The 14447-nt window shown below is 32.9% G+C and overlaps 1 protein-coding gene across 1 annotated transcript; it reads right to left on the bottom strand.

Annotated features, from left to right (window-relative positions):
• Window positions 1–3812: 3812 nt before the first annotated feature.
• Window positions 3813–12381, bottom strand: LOC139842064 (uncharacterized). Its single transcript, XM_071832242.1, has 17 exons — window positions 12232–12381; window positions 11544–11768; window positions 11300–11395; window positions 10773–10825; window positions 10506–10602; window positions 10112–10185; window positions 9101–9446; window positions 7459–7535; window positions 7298–7364; window positions 7057–7122; window positions 6311–6418; window positions 6048–6178; window positions 5854–5920; window positions 5719–5774; window positions 5204–5297; window positions 5062–5132; window positions 3813–4678 (listed from the first exon to the last, which is right to left on the bottom strand). The coding sequence occupies exons 1-17, from the start codon at window positions 12379–12381 to the stop codon at window positions 4048–4050; spliced, it is 2409 nt and encodes an 802-aa protein (XP_071688343.1). The 3' UTR covers window positions 3813–4047.
• Window positions 12382–14447: the final 2066 nt, after the last annotated feature.

Raw genomic sequence — 14447 nt, forward strand, 5'->3', positions numbered from 1 at the left:
TTTGATGTTTGCTTGCTAAATCGAAATTAGATGATGAATCTTTTGTTTGAAGGTTGAGAGAAAAGATGGAAGTAATGAAGATGGTGGAGATGAAAATGAATGGAGGAGGATGGAGTTGACTAGTTGACCTAGTCAACTAGTTTGGCTCTTTGGCGAGTTTAGTCCCTCAAGTTTCAAAGCGGGTGCGGGAATTAACCAAACGAATATTTTAAAAACGCTCGTGTAAACGGGTGACGTTAAAATTAAATAACGAGGGATATTATTTTTAAAAAAAAGACGGTGTTAAAATAAATTTAACGGAAAAACGCGGGATGTTACAAATATGAATTCGAATTTTAAGATGAACACAAATATTAACTTTTTGAAATTTAACTTTGACTTCAAAATTCAAAATTAATAGAACGAATTGGGGATTGGAAACTTACAGTTAGAATATTTGGACAATTACTAACAACCCTGCATTATTATATTTTGGAATTTGTTACGAATTTGAGCTATCAATAAAATGGTTAAGGAACAGAGGGTATCGAGCTTTTTAACTGGTTTCTTTTCTGTTTTTAATTTCATTCTCAAATACAGCAAATTATTTATAAAGTGTAAAATTCTGTTTGATATCGTGATTGAAATAGACATGTAACAAATTTAGACAGGAATTCACTAGCTGTATAATATATCAGAGAACAAAATTTAAAAAGCAGATACTGAAAATGATGTGTTCACTTTTGTATTTAATCTATTATATAAATTAATTTATGTAAATAAACTTATTAATAATCATACTACCTTTTATATTATAAAAAAAATACAGGTAATACAACAATAATAATAATACTAATACTAATAATAATGATATAAATAATTAAAATATTGATAATAATAATTTTACTTATAATAATACTAATTATAATACTAATATTATTAATGATAATAATAATATTAGTAATAATAATAATATAACAATTTATATATATTAAATTTCATACGTATGTGTGATAATAATATCAATAATATTAACTTTGATATTAATATTGAAAATGATAATAATATTACTATAACAAATTTTAACTTATAATTTAAATTTAATATATTAATATTACATGTTGTTAACTATGTGTTATGTATTAGTTATATAATATATATATTTAATATTTAATAATTATACTTTTTATATAAATATTATAATACATATAATATTAATTATGTTTAACAATCATATATATATATATATATATATATATATATATATATATATATATATATATATATATATATAATATCAATAATATTAACTTTGATATTAATATTGAAAATGATAATAATATTACTATAACAAATTTTAACTTATAATTTAAATTTAATATATTAATATTACATGTTGTTAACTATGTGTTATGTATTAGTTATATAATATATATATTTAATATTTAATATTTAATAATTATACTTTTTATATAAATATTATAATACATATAATATTAATTATGTTTAACAATCATATATATATATATATATATATATATATATATATATATATATATATATTACATAGATCTTTATTATCTAATATATTGTTTTACTTTATTCTAATGTTTTAATTACATTTTATTATTTCACATTATTATGTATATTTACATTTATATCTATATATATATATTTATATACACATATTTATTTACAAACAATTGTTCGTGAATCGTCGGGCATAGTCAAGGATTAACTAAATCCATATAAATAGTTCAAAGATTTTTGAGATTCAACTAAGTCGACTTTGCTTATCATGTCGAAACCAAATAAAATTATGTTTAAATTTAGTCGGAAATTTTCGGGTCGTCACAAAAGGCGTAATAAACTAATCCATGCACCCCCTAGGAAAAAGAAGGCATATTTTAGATGAAGATTTGTTGACGAGTTTGCGTGTATTATCTCACCTTTGGATATCAAATAGGTGCACAAAAAGGATGGCTTACTTTGAAGTTTGGAAATGGAACCCAAGAAAGACATGGGTCTCAAGTCAGAAGACAAATTGAGATCGTTATGATGTTCAAAAGTATAAATGTTGGTGTATGTTTGATGTACCAATTGTAATCTATAACTACACATGGGGTGTAATATGCTCACATCTTGTGAGTCATTATATACCTATATCTAAAAGACAAAGCCCAAATGAATAGTACTATTCCTTCTTCTACTTTCCGTAAACTTAACCCTTCACTTTTATTAAAATACAAATCGCACCCCTATTTTATACTCTTATTAAAATACAAATCGCACCCCCACTTTATACGTATATTTTTTCCCAAATTTAACCCCCCAACTTTTATTAAAATACAAATCGCACCCCCACTTTATACTCTTATTAAAATACAAATCGCACCCCCACTTTATACGTATATTTTTTCCCAAATTTCACAAACTTAACCCCCTAACTTTTATTCTAAAAGACAAAGCTCAAATGAATAGTGCTATTCCTTCTTCCACTTTCCGCAAACTTAACCCCCCACTTTTATTAAAATACAAATCGCACCCCCACTTTATACTCTTATTAAAATACAAATCGCACCTCCACTTTATACGTATATTTTTCCCCAAATTTAACCCCCCAACTTTTATTAAAATACAAATCGCACCCCCACTTTATACTCTTATTAAAATACAAATCGCACCCCCACTTTATACGTATATTTTTTCTCAAATTTCACAAACTTAACCCCCTAACTTTTATTAAAATACAAATCGAACCCCCACTTTACTAACTTTTTTTTTTTAACTAATATTCAAATTTCACAAACTTAACCCCCTAACTTTTATTAAAATAGAAATCTAACTCCCACTTTTTTTTTACTAATATTCAATTTTCACAAACTTAACCCCCTAACTTTTATTAAAATAGAAATCGAACTCCCACTTTATACGTATATTTTTTCCAAATTTCACAAACTTAACCCCCTAACTTTTATTAAAATACAAATCGAACCCCCACTTTACTAACCTTTTTTTTTATAAATAAAACTCGAACGCTAAAAGAAGCAACTTTCACAAAAGGAACAACCCTTCAATGTTAGATGTCGAAAAAAATTCTTTTTTACAAAATAGATCAAGACTTTTTTTTTAACTCGCATTCAAAACGGAGCCCCCGGCGCGAAGCGAGGGCTCCACAACTAGTTTTGATCAATCAATAAAGTGTTGGCTCTTAAAAAAATTGGCTTTTAAAAAAAAAATAAAAAAATAAAAATAAAAATCATTTTCACTATCTAACTTGATGCTATTGCTTTATGCATATATAGTGTTGGTTCTTTTTATGTCTTTTTTAATAATTATCTATAACACTAATAGCAACCAATTATATAACATGAATAACAACCAATCAAATTACTAAAGTACATTTATCTCATACTTATAAAGATCATTGGCAAACCAATATGAATAAGGTTGACATATTTTGTTGCATGATTTAAATCAAGTACAAAAGTTTTTATGTAAAATCCCGCGAAATCACGGGTTATAAGCTAGTTGTAGTTTAAAATAGGGTAAATAATCTAAAAAGGTAACATAAAATTAAAATTTCCCGATAAAGTAATGCGGAGGAGGATTTGGAAGACAAACGTTCTCGGTAAATAGCGATAAAACTTGTGAATACGTTCACAAAATATAAAGGAATGCAAATATTTAATTAATTTAGAAGATAGATGCCTTACATGATCTATTTATACTAACTAAAGCAATTAGAACTTGGAAAAGAAATTAAACCCCTAAAATAAAGGAAACCTAAACTTATTCAAATAGCCTGGTTCCACGTCATAAAGGGAATATCGGTTTCCACTATGCTCATGTCATGATTTCAATTTGGCGACTAAAATGTATTCTGATTTAAAAAAGTTCAATAAAGATATTATTCGTCCATTGACATCCACATATATAGACGACACATCATCGAATTAAATATGGTGGTGTCACGTATTGATCCATTATTCCAACCTTCCCGACCCGCCCATTTTCACCTTCTCTACTCCAGTAACTTTTGTTCATTAGCTAAAGAAGCTTTGGATGTTATTCCATATCCACCTTTTGTGTCTCAGTGTTCATACCTATTTCTTGATTTAAAACTGACTCTACTAATTCCGTCTCATCGTCTAATGTACCCTGTGGTTGCATTTTTCTTTCTTGAGTCACTGGTACCGTTAACTGCTCCGAACCCTCATTATGATGGCCTGATGACATCATTTTTATAGTTTTATTCTCAACTTTTAAGGCGACATCTGACAGATATTTATCAAACTGTGATGGCTTTTCAGATTCCAAAACTTCCAATTTATGTTGCTTGTATTCTGCTGATTTAAAATCATCCTCCATGGTTGATAATGGAGAGTTTTCTGCTGATTTAGTATCATTCTCCATTGGTGAAAAAGGTGAGTTTTCTGGGGATCCACCTAAGGGGATATATGGTTTTTGTCTAGGAAACTTGATTAACAATTTCTGAGAAAAAACAGACGTAAGATCTTGCATTACGCGTCCAGAAGATGAAGATGGTGTTCCAACTGCTTGAGGACTCCCTGTTGCTGTTGAGAACTCTTCATCGGTTGGAATCTCAATCCTCAAAATTGGCCTTCTAATGGTTTTGAAGTCGCATTTAATCTTTTCGATATCATCGCATAGCTCGTTAACCATTTCAACACCTTTCCTGACGATAAGTTTTACACATATAAAGGTTTATGTTAAAACAAATCACTCAACAAAGCGTTTATAGCCTAACAGCATTCAAGGAGCCTTTCCACCAAGGAGGTTGGGGGTTCAAGCTCCGTCATGGGCATATTGGTGTGTGTGAGTTCGTTTTAAAGAATAAAAAAAAAACTAAGAATCATCCTTATTCAGCATTACGATTCACTGTATTTTATGTAGTTATAAACATGTGTAATTTAGTTCTTACGAATTAGGATAAAATAGTGGTGTAGGTAATATCTGATTAGGTCGCGTATATCTGAGTAAATAAAGGTGTCTTTTTAACCATGGGGAAATCCATAAAAAAGACGGAAGTCAACTGGATGTTTTTAGGTGCCTCATTACCTAGAAGTGTCGTCGATCGCGCTATAAAAGAGCTCTTTAATGCTCTCGACTGCATCGAATATTTTTATAACCTGCATATTTCAATTGGTAAGTTGGAACTAATCAGTAGTACTAATATTTAATTGAAGTGGTGTAATCACACCTTGGCTTCAGCATCCAAATATTCCTGCTCAAGATCTTCCCTTTGCTCGATATCTTGCAAAAATTCTTCGTCCGGATCTATTACATACCGATACCTTCCACAAACCAAAAACTTTTAAGCTAAATTTGATATTTATCACACACACTTTTTTCTACAATCTACATCCATTGTAACATAAAGCTTTAGAACTAAAGACCTTTAGGGGGTGACTGGGATTGTGTATTTAAAAATTGTTTGATTATCGTGTTTTCATAACGCTAATCAAAAAAAGTGTCGGAAAAGCAAAAACTGATTACTTGCATTTTGCTTTGGAAGAACACAGTTTTCGAACAAACTTTTTTAAAACAATTTCGAAAACATTCAAAACGCAATCTCAGAGACCCTCTTATTGGCTGCATGATACAGAATCCTCTGCTTTTGTGTGTTTAGAATGTTCGGGGTTCAAATTAACAAATGCCACTAAAGCATGATTCTGTACTCTTATGGGACACTTTTATGAACCAATCAAGATTTACCCTTTCAAACCCTTTATAAGCTTCCTCAGATTGTCGACAGTAGGCTCTAGTTGCTCCTGGTTTGAAGTTTAAAATGAGGTTAGATGCATATATAACCATATGGTTCTGCAATTGATTACTTAATATATATAGTACCTTGTATGTAGACAAAAATCTTATCGTCGCGTTCACAAAGTAAGCTTCATGGGTCTGCAATTGATCACTTTAACATTCCATAATAAACCATTAGCATGAAAGTTGTCAGATGAGAGTATGATAATTATCGACTGCAAGTGTTTATGAACTTCATACGCACAAAAAAAAAAAAAAAAAAAAAAAAAAAGACATACTTGACTTGCTTGTCTTTTTGCTTCGCAAATGAGGACTGAAAAGCCCAAGTAGCTTCCAGAAAGTTGATAAATGCACTGCATGTATCAGCTTCTGCTTTATATGAAATAATTGTTTTTGAGAGTTCATCTTCCTATATATTACTCCATATCATTTATTTATTAAATATATGATATAAAGATAAAGATAGAGCAAAGAGTTATAAAAGATATAACGATAATGTAATAAGTATAGTTGATCAATGATATTAGGCTAAGGATCTTACCTTTTCGTTAGAGTTTAGAAGAAACTCGTTATTATCCTGATCGAACTGTAGTCGTTCTTCCCTTGCATCTTGGAGACGAGCATTTGCAGCAGCCAATGTGTTATTAACCTAAACAGACGATGTAAACAGCTGTAACAGTGTGATAATTGTTTAACTACAGATTATAACTTTTTGATGCTCTACTACAGAGAAACAAGGGATTATATTCTCATATACGTTGTAGTTTATTAGAATCTGGTTTATATTGTGATTAAGGGAGGCCTTATTATTACAAAATAGTTGTATTATAATTACTATACTTTTATAATGTTGTTAAGTGATAAGTGATGAGATTTTAGTCATTAGATAGCTCATTTTTCCTAAGCTGGCCATAATATTGGGACAAATAAATTAAACTGATGTGGATTAAAATTATGAACTCTGAGAACATAGCCATAGTAGAAATCAAAATAAAGTGGCAAAAATTTTAACAGCATAACAGTATGATAAGTATTATGCCTGAGAATTGGGTCTGGTTGGGTTGAATTGGATCAGGTCAAAACGGGTCTGGGTAAAAAAGGGTCACATTATGTATCAAAACTCCCCCCCCTCTCTCTCTCTCTCTCTCTCTCTCTCTAACTTTTGTAGTATGTGCTCTGCTTGTGCTTCTTGTTTGCTAGTAACATTGTGTCGAATGAATTCTACACTGACTAATTATTGGATTAAGAGACTTAAAACAAGAAAAAGTCAAAAGAGAACGAGGCTACCTCTCGTAGTTCTGCTTCAAGTTTGTCTCTTTTCTTTTCAATCACTCTAATTTCAGCTTCCAAATCCTGTGAAAGTACTATGATATTCAGCTAGCCAAAGTTCCCAGTTAATAGGACAGTTTGGAAGGTTAAAAACACTTCCAAACAAATTTGATAAAATGTAAAAAGTACATGTAGTTCAGTGTAAAATGACATAATCAATAGATGCTGGTAATAAGTGAACTACCAATAACCAACACACCTTCTCGATTTGGCTGAGTTCACCGGTTCTTGCTTCTCTGAAAATAACAATTTCCTCTTTCTGTACCCTGACAACACATTAGTGATGGATGTATTATGTATGTTTCGTTCGCACAAAATCAGTTACACGAATACAAAGGGATAAAAGTGATAAATAATTACCTATGCTCTGAAATTCTCTTTTCAGTTTTGTAGGCTGAGTTATGCAGAGATTCATATAGAAGTTTCAATTTATCCACCTGTATAATAATCAGATAAACAGACTAAGTACACTATTCCATAAACTAAGGACAACGGTTCCTCCCATGTACTTTGTGTCATGGGATAGGAAGAGGTCATGGGTTCGATCCTTACGGATGACATGATTTTCTTTAAAACAACTGAACATCAATAATGGTGGTATATATTGACCCTATAGGGAGGTTTTTCGGATTCATTCACGGACCTCTACCCAGGAACACTGCCCGAATGGATGTGTTCCCGGGTACCGCCGATCGGGTTCAGGTTTCCGCCGAACGTGTGTGATACTTGCAAATGATGAGGGTCGTTGAAATAGATGATCTACTGATGTCAAAAAATCGCAGTTAAAAAAAAAATAAAATTTAAAAATGTCCTGATTATACATGATGTATCTACTCTGCCTTTTTAATGATTAAAACAACGTCTCTAAGTGCAATCATGTTTGGCAATTTTTTCGTGACATGAAGTGTCATAACAAAAGCTTGTCTTATTAAAAGCTATTTGACAATTCGTATATCAAAAGAGAATACACATCTTATGTCTACACACTGGCCCATGTGGTGGTCTTAAAGAAGAAATTAAGTATCCCCCTTTAGCCATTATGTAAATTGATATATTCATACGGAATATTAGTCTAGCGTATAAGGGTCGAGATGGGTCAGGTTACGTCAAAGATCAAATGGGTTTGGGTCAAAACGGGTCATGGGTCAAAAGGGTTAGGTCGAGACCCGGGTTGGGTTGGGTCAAGACCCCGGGTCTGTTGGGTCGAGCTAGTAAAATTGTTCTTGTTTTTATTTTTTGATGTATCTCTTCCGAACACGTGCCCTGAAAACGAGTGTCGAAAACACGCCTAAAAAAATGTGCCTCAATAGACGCGCAGCGAATATCGCGCATCGAAATTGATGGTCGAAAATGCGTGTCGAAAATGCTGGTTGAAAACATGCGTCGAAAACGCGCGTAAAAAATGAGCGCCGAAAAACACGAGTAGAAAATGCCTCTCAAAAAGGCGCGTCGAAAAACCTGGGTCGAAAATGCGCGTAAAAAACGAGCGTCGAAAACAGGCGAGGAAAACGCGTCGAAAACCGTCAAAAAATGAGCGTAAAAAACGCTCGTCGAAAAAACGCGTCTCGAAAACGCGCTCGAATAACGCACGTCAAAAAAATCGTGTAAAATCGCTTGTCGAATACGAATTTTTTGAAGTAAGCCCATTTGGGTCTTCATGTAATCTTCTATTATGTGATTGGACTCATTTGGGTCTTCAAGTAATTTATTATATTATGTTCTTGGACCCATTTGGGTCTTCTGGTAAACTCAATGGACCCATTTTTGAAGCTTTGAGTCACTCTAGCTGTTGGGATCCTGTTTTTCAAACCTGAGTGCAAGCATATCATATGGTGACCAGGAAAAAAGGTCAGAAAAGGTCATAAGATAATCTGGATAGACCCCGCACATCTAACGAGTAGGAAAACCTCATCTGTTTAACCGTTATGGTAATCATGAGCATATCACTAAGGAGTAGCTTCCATAAATATCAAAGTTCAAGATTATGATGAACTTAAAGTACTTTCTTAGTATGAGTCTCTGGTGTATCCCCTTTAGTCAACAATCTTTTCTGTAATAAAAGAGACTTTAGTCTGCAACACAATTGGATCTGGGCAACATATTCTTCTGTTTCCTGCATCAAAATTAACTGTTTATCTTCTCTTTTTTTCTTCTTCCAAAACTTGATAATCAGCACTTTAATACTCCCAAAAATTCTATTGAACAGGAGTTTCCATAAGAATAATAGGATCACCTTTGATGATGCATTGGTTGCTGATTCAGAAGAATCCACATGGCCCGTAATTACAGATCTTTGGCATTTCATTCCGTTCAAGCTTTGTTGTATTTGTGAGATTTCAGAATCTAGACTGAGGTTTAACAAAATACTCAAAATTAGTAATTCAGTGATCATTTAGAAAGGAGAACAAAACTCAGTGTAAACAAGAAACCAAATTACTAATGAAGAGTATTTTTTGATGCAAAAGCTGTACATTAAGCTTTATAAGGTTGTACTTTTATTATAAATTAATAATAATTAATATAGGTAGTGTTTGTTAATTGTTATGATGGGTAGTGCTTAGGGTTTGTTCCCAAGTTTATTTTTGGAATGAAAAGAAGAGATTTAGAAAGAAGGAGAAAGATTGTATAGAAAAAGAGGTGTTCCTGAGATTTTTGTAGGGAAGAAAAGAAGTGAAGGGGACGGGGAATTGAGTCTAATTTTCAGTCATAAGTTTCCTTTCAAATTGGGCAGATTTGGATTGAAAAGAAGCGTTCATATATCTCTTCTGTTCCCAAGTTTATTTTAATTGCAAATCATTCACTTTCTTTTCTTTCTTGAAACAATCATTTCTCTTCCTTTCTTTTTTTTTTAAACAAAATACTCTGGAACAGAGCCTTAGTATGAGTTAGTTATACTCTATTCGTGCTGATGGGCCGCTTATGTGACAGTAAACAGGATGAGGATTTCAGCCATGATAGGAAGTGGTCTTATGTAAAAAAATATTTAAGCAGAGTATACATTTTCCACACCTACCTTGCCACGTCAGCAGTTTCTTTCAGTCCAGTAATTGCAGTTTGAGCAAATTGAAGCAATTGATCTTTCTTTACCTGACATCAGTTGTGAGTAATCCATAAGTAAAACCTTTGTGTAGTTAGGGGTGGCAAAAAAGTAGGGATAAATCCAGGTCAAAATGGGAGATTGGGTCTGGTTAACCAAAAACCTCCTAACTGATTTTGAATTTGTTTAAAATGAAAATAACCTGATTTTTCAAATAAATAATTTAGGAAGTTCTCTGCATTCAAAAATAAAACGCCAACAAACTGTTCCCTATTAGTTCAGATTTTTGATTACTTTGCCCGTTTGACCCGTTTCAAAATGGGTCAGAAAAGTTTCTCTAAACACAAAAGTGTACAAGTGATGATATTACCAGCATCTCATCACCGTAAACTGAGAATGTTTTGGCAAGATCGTGTATCTTTTCGACCAGAACATCATGAACTCCCTTCCCTCTTGTTAGACACAACCTGCATCCAGAAAAAATAAAACAATCATAAGTACGTTTAGTCGACACACTCTACATTTTGCGTTTGGGAATAAGTTCTATGAGATCAAATAGTTCTCAATTAGTAAATATCTTTGTCTAAAGTGCATAAAACCAAATAAACCAGATAATCAGATTTATGAAAACTGCTACCTAAATATTTCGCGCAATAAAAAAATTTCTTCCTCATTTGGTTCCTGAAGAATCTGAGTCAGACAAAAGAGTGAACCTGCGGTTAAACTCCATTAATCAGCAAATACAAAAAAAAACATGTATCTTAATAATTAAAAAAAAGCGCTAATTAACTTGCGATCAAAAAACATGATGACGAACTTTACCTAAAATGATCTAGCTAGATGTGGTAAGTAAACAGTAATAAAGAATTCAATAGCCATTGTATTTCCTAAGGCAGTCTACTGATAAAATGTGAGTAGCTAATTAAATCCCAGATCTACGCTTCATAATCACTTATCGTCGTATTGCACACTGATTAAAATGTCTTGTACATCAATACTGAAAACTTTAGTATTGACAACAAAACAGGTTTCACAGACATATTAAATACACTTTAAAGGGTCAGCGGTCTCTATATACATCAGTAAATTTTATAAACTGTTATTTTAATAGATATTGTCGATTATTTTATTCAAGAGAAGAAGTTTATTGGCTTATATACTTACCATGGACATTGTCATGCCTTCGAGAGCTTGACTCTGAAGGAAAACATCACGAAATTTCATTGGTACACTACCAAGATCAGAGTCATAGTATAGAATCTGTCGAAAAAGAACAAATAAATCATAGGTAAACTGATGATAGTTATTCAAAACAAACAAATGTAAGAGTGACAGTATCAAACAAAATAATTTATTTGTTCATATAAGAAAATAACACAAAAACAAGGTTTTTTTATTTCTCAATTACCATAGTTGCAGAGTTGCCAGGCGTAACATTCTTATCAGTTAACGTTCGAGGATCCTCTAAACTTTTTCTATCGTTCTCAACATAATTTTCATCTACTCTTTCGAATTCTCGTAGAGCAACTAACCAACTTCTTAACAACTCTACTCTTTCTTCCCCTTTACAAGAAACCGAAACTTCTTCAAGACTTGTAGCTGCATCACTAAAGCTTTGTATTTTCTGAGTAACCTGTGTTTTTGACATAAACAGTATTATTATTGAACTCTTTCGAATTCTACTATTAGTAATATTATCCATATATCTCGTACTAAAAAGATTTTATCCAAATGCAGGCAATGCAGAAAAAAATATATACTGCCTTAGATCAGAAATAGAATATATCTAACTTCTAACTCTATAATCGAAATGTAACACATTACAGAGTACATGTTAAGACGACGTAACGAACTCGAACCATCATCATAAATCAATAGACGTGTTCAATGAACGTAAAAACTGAACTTCAAAATTAGAATGATTCAAAAGTTAACTTGGTTATGATACATTTTTGACAATACGTAACCATTTCATGCAAGCATTTACCCATAAAGTTATGATACATTTTATACATGTACTAAAACACAATATCTTACGGTAGACATTAGACGACACAAATATTTAAGAACAATAAGGAATTATAATAGGGTCGTACAAAACGGTCAACGTGAAACATCTTAGCGGCATCGGCAACAGAGTTTCCAGCGTGATGAATGACGTTTTCGGTGTAAGTACGGACAGCAGCTTTGATCACGCCGCCAGGTAATTCGACAGCTTTTTGCATTGCAGATTTTATCCATGACATGAATACGTATAATACAACAACCTTTACCACCTCGATTTATCAAAAAGAGAACAATAGAGATTGTTATCTTTGGATTAGAAGAAATTAGAAAACTAATCAAAAATAGAAAAAGTCAGCGTTTAAGAGAATTTTATTCAACACTTTGTCTGTACGTATGGCTATCCTTTTATTTAGCTTTCATGTAGTTCGTGTAATTACGTACGTACGTTGTAAGTTTGTATATGTATCTAATAGTTGCACTTAGCGCCCCAAATTAACATCATATATACAATATATTACCTTGTCAAATATTTATGCACGTTACATTAGATGTACTTCGTGACAATAGTGATGGGAAAATAAATCACAACGGACAATCTACAAAGCAGAAACAAACTCGTTTGACCAACACTTTCCCGACCCGTATGAACCCGTGAGGATGCTAACAAACAAGCTATACCAAATCCAACCCAAATCAGTAGCTAAACAATACCAAATCAGTAGCAAATCAGTAGCTAAGCAATAATCAAGCACACACAATACACACAAGACTTTTTACGTGGAAAACCTCTCAAAATCGAGAGTAAAAACCACGGGACTCGTAAGCCACTTAAACTTCACTATCATCAACAAGGAGAGCAATACAATAATCCTTCTCTAGATCAACTAGAGGCATACAACATCATCATACTCTTAAACAACAATAATCAACAAGTATATGAAGAAATTAAAGACAAAAGATGAATGAATCACCCAATAATCTGCTCTCTGTTCCAGCAGCAAAATCATGACCTACAGACCTTATTAGACGAATTCAACGGTTGAAAATGTTGGCACTGATGTCAGGAAGACACATCCCAAAAATTGTGAAGATTCAACGGTCGGATCTCCGGGGATCGTCTCTTTTCTGAGCTGCTGTACACAAAAACGGGATTTGAGGTTTTTCTCTCTTTTTCTTGATTGCTTTTTGATCTCTCTCTCTCTTTCTCTCTCTCTCTTGATAGTCAAAGAACAGCTGCACACAACTGATTCAAATAATGCACTCAGATGTTGACCAGGTCAAACTTCATCTTGGGCCTAAATTTGTTGGGCTTGGGCTAGAGATAAGTTTCCTCATATTTGGAAACATATAAAAAAAACCCAACAAATCTTCCCCTTTCCAATTATGAGGAAGGAATCGCCATCCCGACGATCGAGCAACATACCTTGAGCTTCTCACTTGCTAAAGCCTTTGTGAACATGTCGGAACCATTATCATCGGTGTGAACTTTATCAAGTTCAAACGAACCATCTTCAAGACGTTCTTTAATCCAATGATACCGCACATCTATATGTTTTGTCCGCTTATGATACATAGAATTTCTAGCCAAATGAATCGCACTCTCATTATCACAAAGAACCACATATCGTGATTGCTTAAACCTAAGGTCTTGTAGAAACCTTTTCATCCACAATAGTTCTTTGCACGCTTCTGTTGCTGCCATATACTCAGCCTTGGTTGTAGACAATGCAACACACTTTTGTAACCTTGATTGCCATGAAACTGCTCCCCCTGAGAAAATCATCAAATATCCAGAAGTGGATTTCATGTTATCTTTGTTTCCTGCCATATCTGAGTCTGTATAACCAACAAGCATCAGCTCTCCATTTCCAAATGTGATATCCAACTTTGAAGTACCTCGTAAGTATCTCATAATCCATTTAACTGCTTCCCAATGCTTCTTACCCGGATTTGACATAAACAGACTAACAACACCTACCGCATGAGCTATATCAGGCCTAGTACACACCATAGGATACATCAAGCTACCAACCGCTGAAGCATATGGAACTTTCTCCATCTCCTCAACATCCTCCTTTGAAGTAGGGCAATCTCTATCTGTTAGCTTAAAGTTTGTAGTAAGAGGGGAACTAACCACTTTAGCATTCTTCATGTTGAACCTACTAAGCACCTTTTCAATGTATTGCTCTTCTGATATATGCGCACCTCTATCTCTAGAAATCTGAATGCCAAGAATCTGTTTTGCTGGCCCCAAGTCTTTCATAGCAAAAGACTTGCTCAATTCTCGCTTCAACTGCGCAATTCT

Source organism: Rutidosis leptorrhynchoides, chromosome 4 (assembly GCF_046630445.1).
Source record: "Rutidosis leptorrhynchoides isolate AG116_Rl617_1_P2 chromosome 4, CSIRO_AGI_Rlap_v1, whole genome shotgun sequence".
In the NCBI taxonomy this organism is placed as follows: Eukaryota; Viridiplantae; Streptophyta; class Magnoliopsida; order Asterales; family Asteraceae; genus Rutidosis; species Rutidosis leptorrhynchoides.

Coding starts and splice junctions, on each gene's coding strand:
- LOC139842064 (XM_071832242.1), bottom strand. CDS start 12,381: ATGTCATGGATAAAATCTGCAATGCAAAAAGCTGTCGAATTACCTGGC. Junction 6,419..7,056: donor TTGAAGCAGAACTACGAGAG/GTAGCCTCGTTC, acceptor TCGTCTGTTTAG/GTTAATAACACATTGGCTGC. Junction 5,775..5,853: donor GATTTTTGTCTACATACAAG/GTACTATATATA, acceptor ACTTCAAACCAG/GAGCAACTAGAGCCTACTGT.